Below are 17,346 nucleotides of genomic sequence, written 5' to 3'. Positions count from 1 at the left end.
TTCCATTTGGCCATGTCATTTCTAAACCGCTTTCCTTCCCTGCTCCCCACCCATGCTCCTGCACTGATTTTTCCCCAATGGCCACCTCTTCCCCTTCTTCGAAATCGTTTACAGAAAGTTAATGACAATGTGGTTTAATTAAAGCTCCTGCATGCTTCTCATGCCTTTAAATGATTTCCTTCAAACTATCTTCAGATGAAGTTATCACTTTGTCAAAACACAACCCCAACCCAGAGCTCAGAGCCGGGTGGGAATCACACAAGGGGAGAGCCGAGTAGCTTGGAAAGTTTGGGTGAGCTGCTTGCTGGAAGCTGCCGAGCCCACCCCTGTAAGACCTTTATTTCCCTCTGCAGCAGCTGTCATCTGATCCCACGCTTTAGCTTTGAATGGGGCTCTCTGAGGATGCCAGATGTTGGGAACAAAGGTCTAAAAATAATCTTTCCGAATAATCTTCCCATCTATCATTCAAGGAGAGCATGTGCTTTGTGTGGACATGTGAGCGAGAACCTGACCTAACTTGAAGTAAAGAAGTTCAACAGCAGCTCCTGGCTTCTGCTTGTGGGCTCTTTTTTTTTTTTTTTTCCTTTTTCTTTTTTTTTCTATTTTTTTCCCCTTTCCCTTCTCAGAAGCTGCGCAGCCAAAAGCCGCTCTCACCAGCGATCAGCCCTCACTCTCTCTCCCTCCCTCTCCATCTCCCTCCCTCCTCGCCGAGACTCTGAACCGGCTGGATCCTGAAAGCTGGGCTCCTTATTTGAGCTTTCCTGGGGAAAAAAATGCATTCCAGGGCGCCATCAGAGATGCGTTTTTGTCAAAAGATCTTTGCTGCAGCCTTGTGTGTTTTAGTTTTGCTGCCAGATTTGGGCTGTGCAAGGAGCCTCTGGAAGCGTGCTCTGCATCTGAAAATGACGGAGAAATATGATGTGAGTAAACCGTGGGGGGTGATTTTAGGGGTGCTGGGTACGCTCACCGTGAGCAGGGAGCTTGCTTTACGTGGGGCTATCGTTTTAGAATAAGAAGTATTTGAATCGGCAGGCTGTCTCTTTATACAAGGGTTGCGTTAAGTTTCCCAGGCTGTACTAAACTTTTGCCACCTAGCTGCTGCGGAGGGGAACTGGTAAAGGATGCTTGGGGCAGGGAGAAGACACCGGGATGGGGGCTGTCACTGCTCATCCTAGACACTTCATAGGGCGGCAAGGGATGCGTGAGGGAGGAGAAGGGGGATGCAAAACCTCCGTGTCTGGGGACAGATTTAGCCAAAAGAAGGTAACGTGGTTTATTGCTTGGAGCAGGGAGGAGGGTTCCCTGCCCAGCTCTCCACTGCTTAGTGGGGTAACTGGGTGAACATCTCCAACTCCTGGAGATTGTGTGCGCTACAGGGATGGGGACACTGCCGAGGGTTCTGTAAATCACCGGAGCACAGAGACTCCCAGGTCCATGGTGTCAGAGGAAGATGCTGATCGCACGTTAAACAGCCTTCTTATCCTAAGAACAAACTAGGGAAGGGCGGGAGACTCCTTGTGAGAAAACAGCACAGAGCTGAGAGGTGCCTGGGGAACACTGGAGCACTTTGTGGTGTCGTCCCACTGTGTTAGATGGGATAAAGAGCCCTGTGTTTACTTACCGGGGGGGCCTGAGTGCAGCCACCATCCCCAAGGTCGTGGTGGTACTTAGAGTAGTGCTGGAACTGAAACTGAAGCAGCAACAAGTTATCGTGAGTGGAGAAAAGGATGTGGCTGGGGCTTGTTCTGGTGTGCCTGAGCCAAAGGGCTGTTAGAGATGACCATGGAAGAAATTTAAATATATTTTTTTTTTTTAAAAAGGAAAATAATTGGGTAGCTTGACTTTCATCCCTGCTGTTCAGAAAGGGAAAAAAAAAAGACTTAGATGTTTTGACTTACTCTGTTAAGGTCTCCTTAAAGGGGCTTCTGCCCCTTGGATCACTTAGGCAGAAGCCCCAGCCAGTCTCTTTTCTCATGCTCGGGTTTCACTGCATCTTCCAACCATTACACAGGCATAAACAGCTCCTTGGTGTCACAGAGGGATTCCTCCAAGTGTTTTCTGCAGCCACATCTAAACACTTTTCATTTATGTGGATGCTTTGTCACTCGTGACATCTAGAGCGATGTCCGGGGGCAGCTACACTTGGCTTGTGTGACTGCTGACTCAGAACTGTGGCACACGTCTTCTGCCCGTGCCAAATGAACTGAAATATGGAGCTCTCATCTCTGGGAAATTTTGCAGAAAACATTGTGCTAATATTTGAAAGGCACCCTCATATTTTACACTGAGACATTCTCTTCATTGTAGCCTCCCTTGGGGCAGAGCATCATCTGGTTTGCACTTTAATTGGCAAATGGTGACACAAAGAGTATTTATTAACATGTTCTTCAGTCATGTTTCAATGCAAAGCTCAAATTCAGTAGCAACTATGAAGTAAATGACCCAGAGAGATAGGACAGGAGTAGAACAAGAATTTACATGTTGATCTTCAGATAATGAGCTCTGTGGAGGCACAGAGCCCACGCCCCTGAGGATATGTCCTCTTCTTCCAGCCTGCAGTTCTTCAAAGGACTGTTTTTTCTGGCACTGTGAATCCAGGTGCTACTACCTGGCACACTCAGGTAGAACTGCTCCTATTAACAGGAACAGCTTGTCTAGGGGAAACAGGAAATGCTTTTCTTCTTCCTGCTCCTCAAAGCCTTGTAAGGAGGAAGGTGTCAGCTCTCCATCCTCTTAGCCACAAAGGCAGAGGGCTGTTTTGGCAGCCCCTCTTGTTTCTCAGAGAGGTGCTTTCTTTTCTACCAAATACTGTATGTTCCCTACAGTTGGAAAATCAGAGGCTGTGGGTGGAACAGCCGATTTGTGAGTCACTTGGATAGTGGGGTAACAGATGGAGGTGCTTATGGCAACATGCAGCCATACAGGAGATGGGCCATAGACATCCCCAGAAGGACACGAGCAAGGTCTGTAGGGGCAGGAGGCGGTGAGGTTGTAGGGATCTGAGTGAGCAGTATATTGTATAAATCCAAAATCTCTGAGTCTACACCAGAAGGAGCACAGCCACCCAACTGCTGGCCACAGAATGATGACGGGGTGTTAGGATGAGGAGCTGTTTGAAGGTCTGGCCAGGAGTTGTCTATGAGGGTGTCTGAGGGAGGGCGTTGGTTGGCAGGGAGGGGTCAAGTGGGAATGGAGAAAGGACAAAGAGGAGAGGGAATGTGATGAGAAGAAAAACCTGTCATTCTCATGGGACTGAGGAGATGGGCTTCCAGCTTTAGCAAATCCATGACTTTACAGTCAGAGGAACACTTGGCAAGTTTAGTGATTTGCAGGTGGTGTTCTGCAGGGAGCTTTTCAGAAGACCTTGTAACCCATACCTTGAGATGTTCTTAACCAGGTGGTTTTGAGAATGAGGGGATCTTGCTTCCCACTGGGATGCTTCATGCATACATAAACCCCTGGAAATGGTTTTATTAGACCAAGTGCACACACAAAAAAGGCTTCTTTGGCATGATGTTCTGAGGGAAAGAGGTTCAGAGCAACTAGGCGACTGGAGCAAATGGGCAGGGAGGTCACGAGGTCCAAAGTTACTTCATTCCAAAAATGTTATACTGTTCCCAAATGGAAATCTCACTCATTGAGCCAACTGTTCATTGCAATTTTGGCTTCTTGGTTTCTGAATCATCTGTGAAACAACTGCAGCAGTCCTTTGGTGTGGGATTTTTTCATGCATCCACTATTTTCCTGTAATATTTTGGGCAATGCAATGCAGCCTGCAGCTAACATCTCAGATAATAGAACAGTGAACTGTGACCTTCCAGGATGAATCCTCTCTCGAACAAGGAGACCTGTTTAATGTTTGGAGCTGTGTAGATTCGCTGTTAAATGCTATGTTAGATCCCCAAATTCTACTTGCTCCCAGCATTCTCTGTATTTAAAATCCAACAGCAGCAAAAAAAGCTGAACTCTATTCAGTTCCAAGGCCTGTTATTTCCAAGCCTGAGTGTTTTCAGTTTATTTGAGGAGTGGGATGATGTGTTCCTTATACCTTGTTTTGCACTTTAACATGGAAAATATCATAAAAATTAGGATTTTTTGGTTTTTTCCCCGAAACTATCTTGTGGTTCAGACAGTCCATCATTTCATGAGGAAACAACCTCATGGAAGTGTTTTTGAGTAGTTTCTTGTTCACTGAGTGGAGACAACTAAGCAAAAAGTCCAGGAGAATTCTTCTTGATACTGAGAACAAGGCAGGCTGATGCTGGGAACAGGGTAGGAGGCTGTTGGTCATGGGAATCTTAGGAATTCTCTGCCTATCATGCACAGACATGCTCAGACACACACACATACATTATTTACCCAGGTGTAGATTTTAGCAGGATGGGGGGTTTCCTTAACACATGCCTTGTACCAGAAATTAAGTCGTTAAAAATCATCCTGACTTTTCTCTATGCTTCTGTACTGGCTTGCAGGCAGTCTCTGTGCAACCAGGCAGTGGAGAAACTTCCCTGCTCTCCGTTTCCCCCTAGCTCTGGCTCAGAGAAGGGAGATCAGCTTTGCTGTAAAAACCATCACAGAATCAATGCACTGTGTGTGGTACATGGCAGAACGTGGAAGGAAAATGTCTCACCCAGTGTCTCTCTAGAATGGCCCTTGGGATTGCCATCATCCTCTGCCTTGCAGATTATCCCAAGGGAATACAGATGATGATGTTCCCACCGTTACTGTAATTGGTGGCTGCTCAGTCACACCCGTGGGCCAGCAGACAGCCAGTCCCCAGGGCAATGGACATCCTGGGGCCTCTGTTGGGACATTCCTTGGGCAGCACATGTGGGGACACGCTGTTTCACCAAACAGACATGCTCCACAGGGAGCCCTTGGGAGGTTTCAACAACAAGGATGTAGCAGCAGCATGTAGATGAAGGAGGATGTTAGTCTCACCCCAAATTTCTCCATAGCCTGATGGAGAAATTTCCTAGAGACCCCCCTGGGGACAGTTGCACCGTGGTGTTTCTTGGAATTGCAAACCCAGTTGTTCGTCAGTGATTTCCAAACACAACAGTGATGGAGCCAAGTATATAAACGGCTCTGAACAGCCTGCCAGTGAGAGCGTGGCCCAGCTCACTTCATACCTGTGGCTAGACCTGACCTCTTTTAAAAGTACAAGTCCAGAACTGAGCTTTTTAAATTTGACTAGAGCTTATTAATGCGTGTTAATTAATCTGAGAGCTGATTGCCCTTTCTGAGCACATTATGCTGCTCTAGGAGCTGAGCGCAAGCCCAGAGATGAGTAGTTTAGCCATAGGTGAGAAAGGAGTGGGCTTGGTGATTCACCTCTCTGTTGGAGGAGTTGGCTTCTTGTTCAGATGCTGCCAGTGTGAATAATAGCTGAATGTTGCCTCTTATAAACGTTTCTGGTAAAATCCTGTGCCTCTTAATCCACTCTAAATCTGCCTTGTCCTTTGGGTGTGCAGAGAGCAGCTGGGCTCCTTTCTGCTGTAGTCAAACGCAGCCTCCTTTTCTTTGGAATTAAATTGACATCACCCACGCACATCTCACCCACATCATTTCATGGTTTATCAGTCGTCCCTAATTTAACAGCCCCACAGTGAATAAGCTTGAAAGACTTTGTGCCACTCCTCTGTGAGTTCTGGTCCAGAAGAAGATGGCAAAGGTAGAAGGAGCCTATTGAGGAGACAGATGCTACCTGGAACATTAGTTCCAGGTCCCCTTTGAGGATGTATCCTGGAAACAACACAGTGCCACCAATTCCACTGCTTTACTGTCAAAGTGTTTTGGTATGCTTGTCATGAAGACAGCCAGAGTCCTTCTCTCTGATTCCCACACTAGTATAAAAGACTTTAGATTCTTTTTTCACCTCCTCATTGTCATTATGAGAACCTTAATTATAAAATGACCCCCACACAATAATTTGGTGTCTTGGTGTTTCCAAAGCGGTGAGCTAAGATGTTCATATAGCTCTGTCTGTAGTGTGCTGAGGACAGGGCTGGGGAGGCTGAACACTTAATTCTCTCTAATGAATACATGAAAATCCCTCGAAAATCCTTTCAAATGATGGGGTGTTTGGTGTTCACCATATGCCAAACCTTTGTTTCCTTTTCTTTTCTTTGCAAGGATTATGAGTACCCTCTTCATTCTCACAGTTCCCACTACCAGAAGAATGACCGCTGTCCCCCACCACCCCAGACTCTGCCTGAGCGAGCCTGCGAGGTGCCCAGCTGCCGCTCGGATTCAGAGTGTGAAAGGCACAAGCGCTGCTGCTACAACGGATGCATCTACGCCTGCCTGGAGTCCGTACAGCCACCACCAGGTAGAGTAGACCCAGCAATCCAGCTGGTAGAGAGAAGTACACGTAGATGATGGCAGTCATCCCCACGTGCGCTGGGGCTCAGGTGGGAGGCATGGTTTGAGTGTGAGTTGAGAGTGAAGCTTCGGTTCCACACTTCTCATTTCTGGGATGATTGCTGGGGTGGCAAAATTTCCACCAGAACAAAAGGTAGAAATCACTTGAGGCCAGTTCTTTCCCTGAAATTATATATTCAGGAAAAGAAGTAACCCCTGTTGGAGTTAGTGCTCACAGTGAAGCCATCTCATCTGATCCCTGCCACAGGAATGGATGAGGGGAACCTAGATCTGCCTTGGCCTTTATGACACCAGGTTCTTGTGGACCTGGATAATATCCTTGACAGTCTTGCCACTGGGAAAACTAGAGCATGATTAGAAGTGTCAGTACTGAAAACTCAAATCCATCCTTCAGGAGCCTGGTAGCCTCATCACTGGCTGTTAGAGGAAATCTGTGACTTTTCAATAACTGCATGCCCTACAACTACTCCACCTTGACACGTAGTTTCTTGTTTCTGTCTTTTATAGTTTTAGACTGGTTGGTTCAGCCCAAACCCCGCTGGCTGGGAGGAAACGGGTGGCTTTTGGATGGCCCGGAGGAAGTCTTACAAGGTACAGTATGTTTCGCTGTCTTTTCTGCAATATTGGTAACTATAGAAAGGCACTAAATATATATTCATCCTACACAGGGTTTGCAGGGGATGTTAGGATGCCAGGGCTGCTGGTGTCTGTCTGGAGTTTCCTTAGGAGTAACACTGTGGTGCTGGGGGCTACCTTCTGGGTTTTATGGAGAGGGCTTATCCACCAGAGCACCAAGAATGCTCCAAGGAACTGGATTTGGTTCCATTCTTGAAATATGTAGAAATATATATTTTCTTTGGGAAAAGGCTTTGTCAGCACACACATATTTTCTGCCAACTTCCTGATAGACTGTGGGTGGACTTCAACTAGGAGAATTTTTAATCCAGAGTGGCCTCATCAATGCCTTGGGCTGGGGCTGTGTCTCCAGGGTCTAAAGGCTGCTCAGAACAGGAGCCCTGGCAAACTGCTGCAGAGTTGTGTCAAGCTGACATGGAGCTGGGAACTGTAAATGAGATTGGGCTTCTCGAGTTAATTCCATAAGGAAAGGTCTTTTAATTAATTAATCTTTTTCCAATATCTCAAATTGAAACAAGGAGGGAGTGGAGTGGTAGGAAGAGAAGTTTTCTTCTGCAAAACATCCCCAGATGTCTGTATGCTTGAAGGTCTTAATTTCCTCATGGAAAGGCTATTCCAGCTTTGATCAGCTTTAGTCAGACACAGGTAATGCCTCTTTGGTCTTACACAGACTTGCCAAACCTTGACTCTCATTTATTATGGAAAGTCCTAGTTCCTCAAGAGGAAGTTCTGCTTCCAGCTCGTTACAGTTGCACTGCTAGAAATGAGATAAAACAAGTTCCTCCTCATCCACCCTTGTCATGCTTATATTATTTGTTCTTATCTTAATACCTTCATCTCAGCTTGAGGGAATAATTAGTGAAGTAAAAACCATCAGTCATGGCATGAGAATTACAGCAAAGGTCCTTGAAATTAAAATCCTGGCAAATGAAAGGGTGGAGTGTCCTTGCATAATCTGTACATTTAATGGACATAAACCTTGCCTGGATCCTGCTTTACTTCATGCTGCTCTGCCCTTGCTGGATATCCAGGGTCAAGGCAGTTAAAACCTCCGTTTGTACCAGAGGGTGGTACTGCCTTACTCTATAGTGAGTCACTCCTGAGGTTTAAAATCATCAGTGAGTTAATGGGTGTGGAGCAAAGAACAAAGCAGCAAGCTGCCAGCTTCCTGGTCACAGTTCCCTGGATCCCCACACAGCCTGAAACCCTGGCTGGAACAGACCTATGGCTGCTTGGAGGGATCTGCCATGTGTAGGGACCACCCATCAGTGTGAGCGTGATGGGCAGTGGGGATCTGTCTTCTCTGCTCTCCACCCTCACATAGACCCTGCACGATAGGCTGTGGGGAAGGTGTCATCACAGGTGATTGGGCTGACCCACACTCCCCATGTCAAGCTAGACACCTCAGTTTTTGTGTAAGGTGTGAACTTGGCCACCTGCTCTGCCAGGCATCTTTAGAGGTGTGAGTCTTTGCATGGGAAGTAGTCTGAGATCTTGCCTGGGAGGAGATGCAGAAGAACATGGCCATGTTGTCATATTTTGGTTACCTGTGGGTGTTTGTGCCATGATTTATGACCTGCGGGCTTCTTTCACAGCTGAGGCCTGCAGTACCACTGAGGATGGAGATGAGCCTCTGCATTGCCCCACAGGCTACGAATGCCATATCATCAACCCAGGTAACACAGCTGAAGGAATCCCTAACAGGGGCCAGTGCATCAAGCTCCGTGGAAACCCAGGTCAGTTGACTGGAAATCTCCCTTCCTTTCTTCTTCTCAACTTCTTCACCTCAAACACCAAGCAACAAAAATGCTGGCTTTGAAGGAGATCTGGTGGTATATGTGCTCTCATGGCTTCCTGGGTTTTCTGGGCACCCCAAGGCAGAGTGTGACAGCTCTGTTGGGAGACAGCCCCCACCACAGAGATCTCAAGTCTTTAATGTTGGCCAAGCTGTGTGGAAGAATGTAACATGCTCGTGGCCAGCAGTCAACCATTATCAGGGAAAGTGAGTTGTGTCCACGTAGTTCAATCATCTAAACATTTTAATAAAGAGTTTTAGAGCAGCCTGCACTATTCCAGCTACAGAGATCTTTTATTTTCCTGTTTGTGAGGTTATTATTTCCAAATCTCTAATTTCTTTGTGCTATACACAGAAGGCCAGAGTTTAACACAAAGAATGAAGGCTGACTGGATATGTCCTCATGATGTACTTTCCTTTTCAGATGGACGCAACCTGAGGCATAAGTATTACAAGGAGTATTTTGGTAAGCTGCTGGCATGAAGTGTTGGCTGTTGTTAAGCTTTGTCGTTATTGCATTGCTTACAAGGAATTTTATTGCTAATATAACAAAGGTTTGTACATAGCAAAAAGAGGTTCTTTAGCTTCAGCTCTCTATGCCTTGGTCAAAAGATCTTATTTTAAGATCTGCAGTGCCCTGACTGTGGACTCTGGAGAATTGGTATCTCCAGTTGTGACACAGTGCATTAAATGGTGCAGCCTTTTACCAGGGTTTCCTACCCAAGGGCTGAGGAACACCCGATCCAATAACCTTTTGTTATTCTTACATACATTTTTAGAGCTTTTCTCATGGCCCAGGACTTCTTGCAGATGAACACGTAACTCTATCAAAAGCAGAGTCTTTTGCCAAGAGTTTGTATCGTGGTATGTGGTAAGAGATGAATGGAGCCAAATGAATCAGTCCTTTGTCATCTGAAACCACAGGAGGTGTCAGGTCCCTTGCACACACTGATGGATACATGTCCCAAAGAAAGCCGGAGGATCTCCCAGATCTCTCGTCATGTGGCTATAGAGCTCCACTTTGAAGGAGCTGACTCTTAGATCTAAGGGGGCACAGTCAGATCCGTTTGGAAGTGATGTTCAGATATAACCCAACATCTTTGACATAAGATTTATGAACAGCCAGAGTTGGCTGGTTTACCTGACACGACTGAAAGGATTTCCTCTCCTCTGCCCAGCGGGCAATCGCGGCTCTCCCAGAGAGCTGCTAAATAATGACACCAGCACAAGTGTGCTGCTTAGAGACTCTTGAGGAAACACTGACCACAGACTAACTTAAAACTCTAACTTTACTGACATTTGTTTTGCAGGGAGCAATTCCAACAATGTGGTTGGCTATGTGAAAAACCAGCAGAAGCATTTAGGCTAATCAAAGGTGTGCCAGGGTAAGTGTCCTGGGAGCGAAGGGGAAGCTGGGTGAGAAGAGTTGGTGCTTAGTATGTGATTATTTAAAGAAATGGTTGTCCCAGGGTAAAAGTACCACTCATCAAAACACCAGTATAAGGAGAGCACCTTAAAACTACATACAGGTGCTTAGCTCAGGCTCCGTGAACACCTATCCCATCAAACAGATGGTGCAGTAAAAGTATCCTGAGAAACCTGTGGCTGTGGAGGTTGAGGTATGCAAACTGTCCATAAAAAAGTCTTTCCCAACTCTTACTCTCCTCCTCCACATCTTACTCTAATTTCACAAGATGCACCTGATTTCTTTGAAGAACTTTGTGGGTGTTTAGTGGATGGAGTAATTTTCAGGGTGAAAAATAAATGGTGCAAAACTTTGTCTACCTTAAGACTTTAAACATTCTGTTTAGGGGCCAGCAGGTCAAAGGAGGTGATCCTCCCCCTCTACTCTGCCCTAGTCAGGCCTCACCTAGAGTACTGTATCCAGTTCTGGGCTCCCCAGTACAAAAAAGACAGAGATCTCCTGGAAAGAGTCCAGCAGAAAGGCCACAATGATGATTAAGGGCCTGGAGCATCTCCCCTATGAGGAAAGGCTGAGTGAGCCGGGACTGTTCAGCCTGGAGAAAAGACAACTGAGAGGGGATCTGATCAATGTGTTGAAATATTTGAAGTGTGGGACAGAGGAGGAAATGGCCAGCTGCTTCTCAGTGGTCTGTGGAGACAGAAGGAGCAATGGCTGCAAGTTGGAGCACAGGAAGTTCCACACCAATCTGGGGAAGAACTTCTTCCCAGTGAGGGTGAGGGAGCCCTGGGACAGGCTGCCCAGGGGGTGTGGAGTCTCCTTCTCTGGAGATAATCCCGACCCGTCTGGACGCCGACCTGTGTGACCTGTCTTAGGGACCCTGCTTTGGCAGGGGGTTGGACCTGACGAGCTCTGGAGGCCCCTTCCAACCCCTGTGATTCTGTGTTTCTTCTAATGCAGGTGCATTGCTCCTGCAAGACAAATTAGAAAGCTTTTTTATTCTGCACTGATCTCAGTAAGGGTCACAGATACTTCAGCATGTGGGTGATTTTGTAGGATACCTCCGTGCATCCGGACAGTGGCGCTGAGCCATGTGACCCGCTCACGTGAGCGCGTGTACGTGTATCTGGGCAGAGTGAAGCCAAATGGAAAAGCTCCAGTTGTTTTATCAGGCTTTTAATTAGGCAAGAATGAAACTATTGATTATACCAAAGGTCCTTTCCCAAATGGTTTTCTCAACACTTTCAACTTCACTTTAAAACCAACCTGAGCCTAACTGGCGGCTATGAAAACAAAGCACTTCAGTGTGTCTTTCCCGTGCCTGCGTCAGGCTGACAGCTAAGATTACACAGCTACATACAGACAAGTTCTGTGCAAACATCCCAGGAAAGATAAATATTTTAATTCCTCTCTTTTGTTTGATTTTTCACCCAGCTGGACCGCTCTGTTAAGCAGCTGTCAAGGAACGCTTTACCCAACAGTTTTCTGGTTTGGAAAAACTCTGGACCCCCCAAATCTCCACATCTCCAGTGTTACCTCGAGCCCAACCCATCAGTGATAAAAATACTTGGCTGTTCAAGGAACAGGATGAGCCTAGATTTTAAGCCTATGAGAAGGGGAGAAATGTGATCCCCCGAAAGAAACCACACCGTTTGTGAGCTGCCCTTCTCCCACTGAAATGCAAATCCCTCCAAGCAGATCCCTGTAAGCCACAGCTCTGTTATCAGGCTGCTGGAACAGAGCCTGCCCTTTATGTGCCTGTATTCTGACTGACTCAGATTTCAGGAACGTAACTCAGTATTATAAAAATGAAGTGACCTCAGAATTGTACCCAAATATCATACCTAAGTTGCATTAAAATAGGTAAGACTGTAAGACTAAAGAGGCTCTCTGGATCAAATCCAGTGCCTTCCTCTCCTTAACAAATACTTTAAATAAGACTTTTCATAACTTTAAAGTTCAAAGAAATCTTCAGATTTCTTCCTTTCCTATAACTTCCTAGGTTTGACACCCAGTCTACAAGCCTAAACCTGAAGTCTTCAGAATTTCAGGAGCTCTGAGCTAGGAGCACAACATGTTTTATAATTTCATTTTTTTGAAGTTACTTTCCTTTAGCTTCTCAGTCTGGTGAGCTGAGGAATAGATTCCCCTCTTCAGCATCTAAGCAGATACACATGCATGCCAGTCTTTTTTAGCTGGCACAGTTAATACTCACAAAATGTGCATGTGTGGTTTTGTACCTGCAGAACCTCAGCAAGGGGGCTGGGGTCTGGATTATTGGTTGCATGTATTAGAAAGGCAAAAGCAGGATGAATTTGTATGATTATAAAAGGATTGTCCAGCAGATGGGCAACTGCTCTTTAGAAGTCCTGTACTTATGTGTTGACTCCCATAAATCCTTCAGGTCAAGTTATTTGTATGTGGGTCTTACAGCTTCTTTTAGCTTATAAAATGGAAAATGCTTTTTCAATGGATGTTTTCCTTTTCTGTCCTAAAGGGACAGTTGCATTTCATTTTGACAAATCTGGCAGGATTGCTGGGGAAAAAAAGCAAGCTGTGTTTTCTCCCTTGTTTAGTGAATGTCCCCATCTGCATGCATAACATCAGCATTTCAATATCCATAGTAGTAATGGTGTATATAAATACCCAATTCACAAATGCAAGTGCCTGCTTCCACCCACAAGAGATGGGATTTTTTTTTTCACTCACCAAATGGTTTAAGCCAAAGCTAAGATGCTTATAAAACACTCAATACTTTGCATGTGACATTTGCATCTGGAGAGATGGAAGATGCCAAACTGCTCTTCTGTTTCTTGTCATAAACTGACACATTCCTCAATGCCTCACAGAGCAGGAGGAGGGCTCCACATTTTCCTAAGTGTCTTCATTTGTTGAACCCCGTTCACTTCTTTGTGCCTTTGTTCCAAATTCCAGGCATTAAATGGAACACCATATTCAGACAGGGCCATTTCTAGCATTTTATCATACTCCACTTCATGCAACGATGCTTTAACTCCTGCTGAGAGAATGGAGCTCATCAGTACTTTATAGTTCCAGTCCCAGTTTATGCCAGAGACTTGTCACTTTGCCACTGACACTACCTGACAACTCAGAGCAGCACAGCTCCCAAGCTTTGCTCAGGGTGCTGCTCAGTGAGGTGGATTGTCTTTTTTTAGCATAACTCTTTGCAGAAAAATCTAATTCTGATGAAATGAGCAAAACACTTTCAGTTACTGCAAAGTCCCAAAGAGTAAAGGCCAAATTGGTTTGTTTTAAAACAAAAATTCAGTGCCTGAAAGCGTTAGGGGATCCAGTTGAAAAACACGTCTGGAGCATTAAGAGATTTGCAAGGTTAAAACTTCAGATCACAACCTAATCCTGCAAAGCATCAGGAAATAGGTTTCATTTGAGAGGACACCTCCACCTCAGCGGCTGCTTTTCTTGTAGCTACAAAAGAACATACCTGGCCACCTTGCTGGATAGGATGGTAAAGATAATTTCTACCTGCAAAAGGAATTAAAAAAAAAAAAAAGAAAAGACTAATTACTAATTTGTTGATAAATCTCTGTTTACTGGGTGCTTCCAAAGACATCACCCTTCCTCACGGTGCTATAATGCTTGGGTTGGTTTCTTAACGTTACTTCTTTTCAAGTTATTAATTGTCAAACTCAGAAACAAAAGTCACAGAAGAGACTTGTGTAGATGCTGTGTTTTCAACACTGATGTCCACCACATGTGAAACAAAAACATGGACCAGATGAGTTGTCCTCAGCTTGTCTCCTCTCCGAAGACAAATGGCTTAACAGCAGCCTTATGAAGCACAGTAGATCACTCATCTAGGTTGTTTTCAGTGTTTCCATGTACACTTCAGAGCATGTTTGGTGCTATAATAAACTTTACATGTGTCACTGTGTGCTAGTAATGCTCATGGCCTTCCAGAGCCTCAAGCTGCTGTGCCTTGCATCAGCCCAGGGTCTGTGGCAGCCCCAGGCAGATCCTCCCGGGTGCATAGAGGTGAACAGGCTCTGCCTCTTTGGTGCTCAATAAAATGTGACCAGTATATTTTTCAACTCTTGCCTAGTTTCAGTTGTGTGTTCTTGACATACACTTGGCTTTGAATTATGGAAAAAAGGACAAATCATTTCAATTTTAGCTGTTGGGACAGCTCGAAGGGCATGGGCATGGGGAGACACAAGCCATTTTGTCCACTGGAAGGGAGGTTGCAGACCCCCAGAACACATCTACCACGTGTCCCCTTTCATAAAAGCCACCTATGTGGGTCAGATGCTCACCCAGTTCTTGGTGCCTTCGTTTCTATTGCCCACAGAGGACAGAAGTGTAAAGAGGATAGTGATGGTGACCCAAGTAGAAGGTGACCCTTTTATTAGCCAGGCATTTTCCTTGTCGATGTGGAGCTGTCGTTCACTGCTGGTTGGGTTTCAGCTGCCAGCTCGGGTGGTTTGTGCTACACAAGCAGCTCCTCTGACAGCTTTACAAGAGGCCAAGCCTTGCTTAAAGGGTGGAAAAGTAAACCAAGTCAGAGGCCAGCGTTGGGCTGGTGTCCACTGCAGGATACCGGAGCCTGGTGCTGAGGTTGGGCCTCTGAGCGTTGTGTTTCCAGGAGCCAGCAAGACTTCACCATCCCACCAGCTCCACCCACATTGGTCTTGCTCTACCTGTTCGTCAGGAGTGGGCAGGAGTCCTTCTGCATTGCTTCCCTTCCACCCTGAAACTATAACAGGAGGCACAGAGAGAGGGGCTGACTGTAATTTAGCTAATGAGGGAATAGCAGCAGGTTTCATTGCTTTGGCAAGGTTTCCTGTGGGTTTTGAGAAGACACCAGCTAGCACTAGGTGTCAGGGTGGCTCTTCAGTCTGGCAGGGAAGTTATCCCTGGGATCACCTGGACTTCTCACTGCAATAGTCATATGGCCTGTTTGGATAGGAAGATTATGGGATGTGTATCCATAAACTGTGCCTCGTGCTGTGAACTATGAGATGGACTTTGGCTTTCAAGAGAAAGATCTGCTTGGTGAACAAACACCACGAAACAATGTTTTGATTTCAGCTTGTTTCCCTGTTAATGCAATCTAGTATCATTCCTGTTGATGCAGCTGGCTAAGGGTCTTTGTGGGAAAAAAGATGATACTGATGCTCCCAGTGCGTCCACGAACCCAGCAGCTGGAATCAACAGGATAAACATTGTACTAGAGCTTCATTAGGGTCTGCAGTAAAACCACAGCAAGCATCTCTAGGTCAGCAATCTGCAGAAGATGTAAATATAAGAATAATAAAAAATGGCTATAATTTTGACGTGCCTAGTTCCTAGCTCTGTTGAGCTTTGTGGTGCAGAAGTGTTTCACTTACCTTCAGGAAGCTGTTCCATAGTTCCATGAGCAGTGCTACAGCAACAAGTCCTATTTCTTCCCATTATTTTCTCCTTCTTGTTGCCTTTCTACATACACCAAGTAGCAAGAACCATGGGAGAAGCTGTGTGAAACAAAACAAGTCCTTTTGACAGTTTTCAAGAGGGAGACGTGGATGTTGGGGCTCATTTCACCCAGCTGACCCTCCTGACCTCAGCCCCAGAGGCTGTATGAACAGAAACCAAGCGATTTAACTAAATCCCTGCTTCTTTCCTGGTGACACACCTTAGGATTTCACCTAGCTCTTTTCCATAGCATTAACAAGATGGAAAGAAACCACGGCCCAGGACTTTGTTCATGGCTTTTATAACCAGGACCAGCAGCTGTTCTGTCCAGGAGCCTGGGAAAAACCCCACCTGAAAGCAGAGTATTTGGATTTTGGGGAAGTAGCAAACAGCGACTTCTACCCATGCACCAGAGATTTTTTCCCTCAAGGTGGCACAAGAGGAGCAAGAGTGTGGCAAGCCCTGGGTACGGTGAGGGAAGCAGGTGAAGGAGTTTTGAAAGGAAAGCAGAACCCTGCCCTCACTCTGCCCTCAGTGCTACAAACTTTTGGGCTCATGTAATCTCAGAATAAAGCTGCTTTCTTCTTCCTGTGTGCATCTTTCTAACAGTTATTTTCTGTGGTGTTTTTTTTTTTTAAAAAGGAAAGGGTTTCCCAAATAATTTACTTAGAGCTGGAGTCTCACTCTGAGCTTTATTAAGAAATACTGTAAGTGTACAAACACTACCTGGGCTGTCTCTTCTGTTCCTATACCGTGAAAGCTGTGCATTATGCCAGAATGAAATGCAGCTTGGATTAGCATCATTTTCTTGGCATCACAGTCTTGCTTCAGTTTATTCTCAACATTTTCCAAGCCATGAGGTAGCCAAATGGATGACTTTTCCATTGGATTTTCTCACAGGCAAAAATCAAAAGCAGCAAGAAAATGACTCTTTGGTCTGTTCAGCGATCTTGCAGAACGTGTGTGCAAAAACACAGCGACAGCTACAGCTCCTTTCTGCATTTATTCCCTTTCAGCAGTGCTCAAATGTAATTTCACATTCCAGGCCTGAATGCACATGGAGAGGACAGGGCGGTCATCCTGTACCCAAACACTTCTGTTTCTCCTGAACTGCAGGTCCTCTGGACAATAACCCACCACACACCAATTACTGTGGTGCATCGTTATGCTCATCAATTCATATTTCCCTTTTTTATGTCCTGTCTGGCAGGGTATTTTTGTCATACCCCTCACTGTATCATTCCCCCCTGCCCCAAGCCAAGGCTGGGAGTGAGTGCCTCTACGCCAGCTCAGGATGTAACATCTTGGCCCATGTCCACACCACATAGGTTGAGGATTTCGCTCTTCTCCGGGTTGTGTACACAGCACTGAGCTTACATCTCTTTCCACAAGCAGTGGCTTTTTGCCAAGAGGAGGAAGTTAAATAAGGAAACTGCCAGCGAGGGCCTGTTGCTCAATTAGCCGTGTTGTCAGCAGCGCCTGGCTAACGAGAGCCACGCTCGGGAGGGCGCAGTCCACGTAGACACTGCGCACCGCAGAGCCCAGGAAGGACGCCCAGGCTCCTGGCTCCTTGTGCTGGCATCGTGGATGTTGGGTGAGATTTTGGGATGAGAAAAGCAAGAACTAAACCAAGCATAATTCTTTTTTCCTGCCTGCACAGAGAGGGGGAAGCTGCTTT

At 45.9% G+C, this 17,346-nt stretch overlaps 1 protein-coding gene across 1 annotated transcript; it reads left to right on the top strand.

The window, feature by feature from the left end:
* Window positions 1-773: 773 nt before the first annotated feature.
* Window positions 774-12,566, top strand: WFDC1 (WAP four-disulfide core domain 1; the record flags this gene model as incomplete). Its single annotated transcript, XM_084270121.1, has 7 exons — window positions 774-920; window positions 6,136-6,331; window positions 6,892-6,975; window positions 8,616-8,756; window positions 9,240-9,281; window positions 10,126-10,200; window positions 11,673-12,566. 6 exons carry the CDS (start codon window positions 774-776, stop codon window positions 10,182-10,184), a joined length of 669 nt encoding a protein of 222 aa, XP_084126247.1. The 3' UTR covers window positions 10,185-10,200; window positions 11,673-12,566.
* Between the last annotated feature and the right edge of the window lie 4,780 nt (window positions 12,567-17,346).

The sequence above is a fragment of the Gallinula chloropus genome (genome assembly GCF_964237585.1).
Source record: "Gallinula chloropus genome assembly, chromosome: 13".
NCBI lineage: Eukaryota > Metazoa > Chordata > Aves > Gruiformes > Rallidae > Gallinula > Gallinula chloropus.
This window is presented reverse-complemented; position numbering and strand designations above follow the sequence as displayed.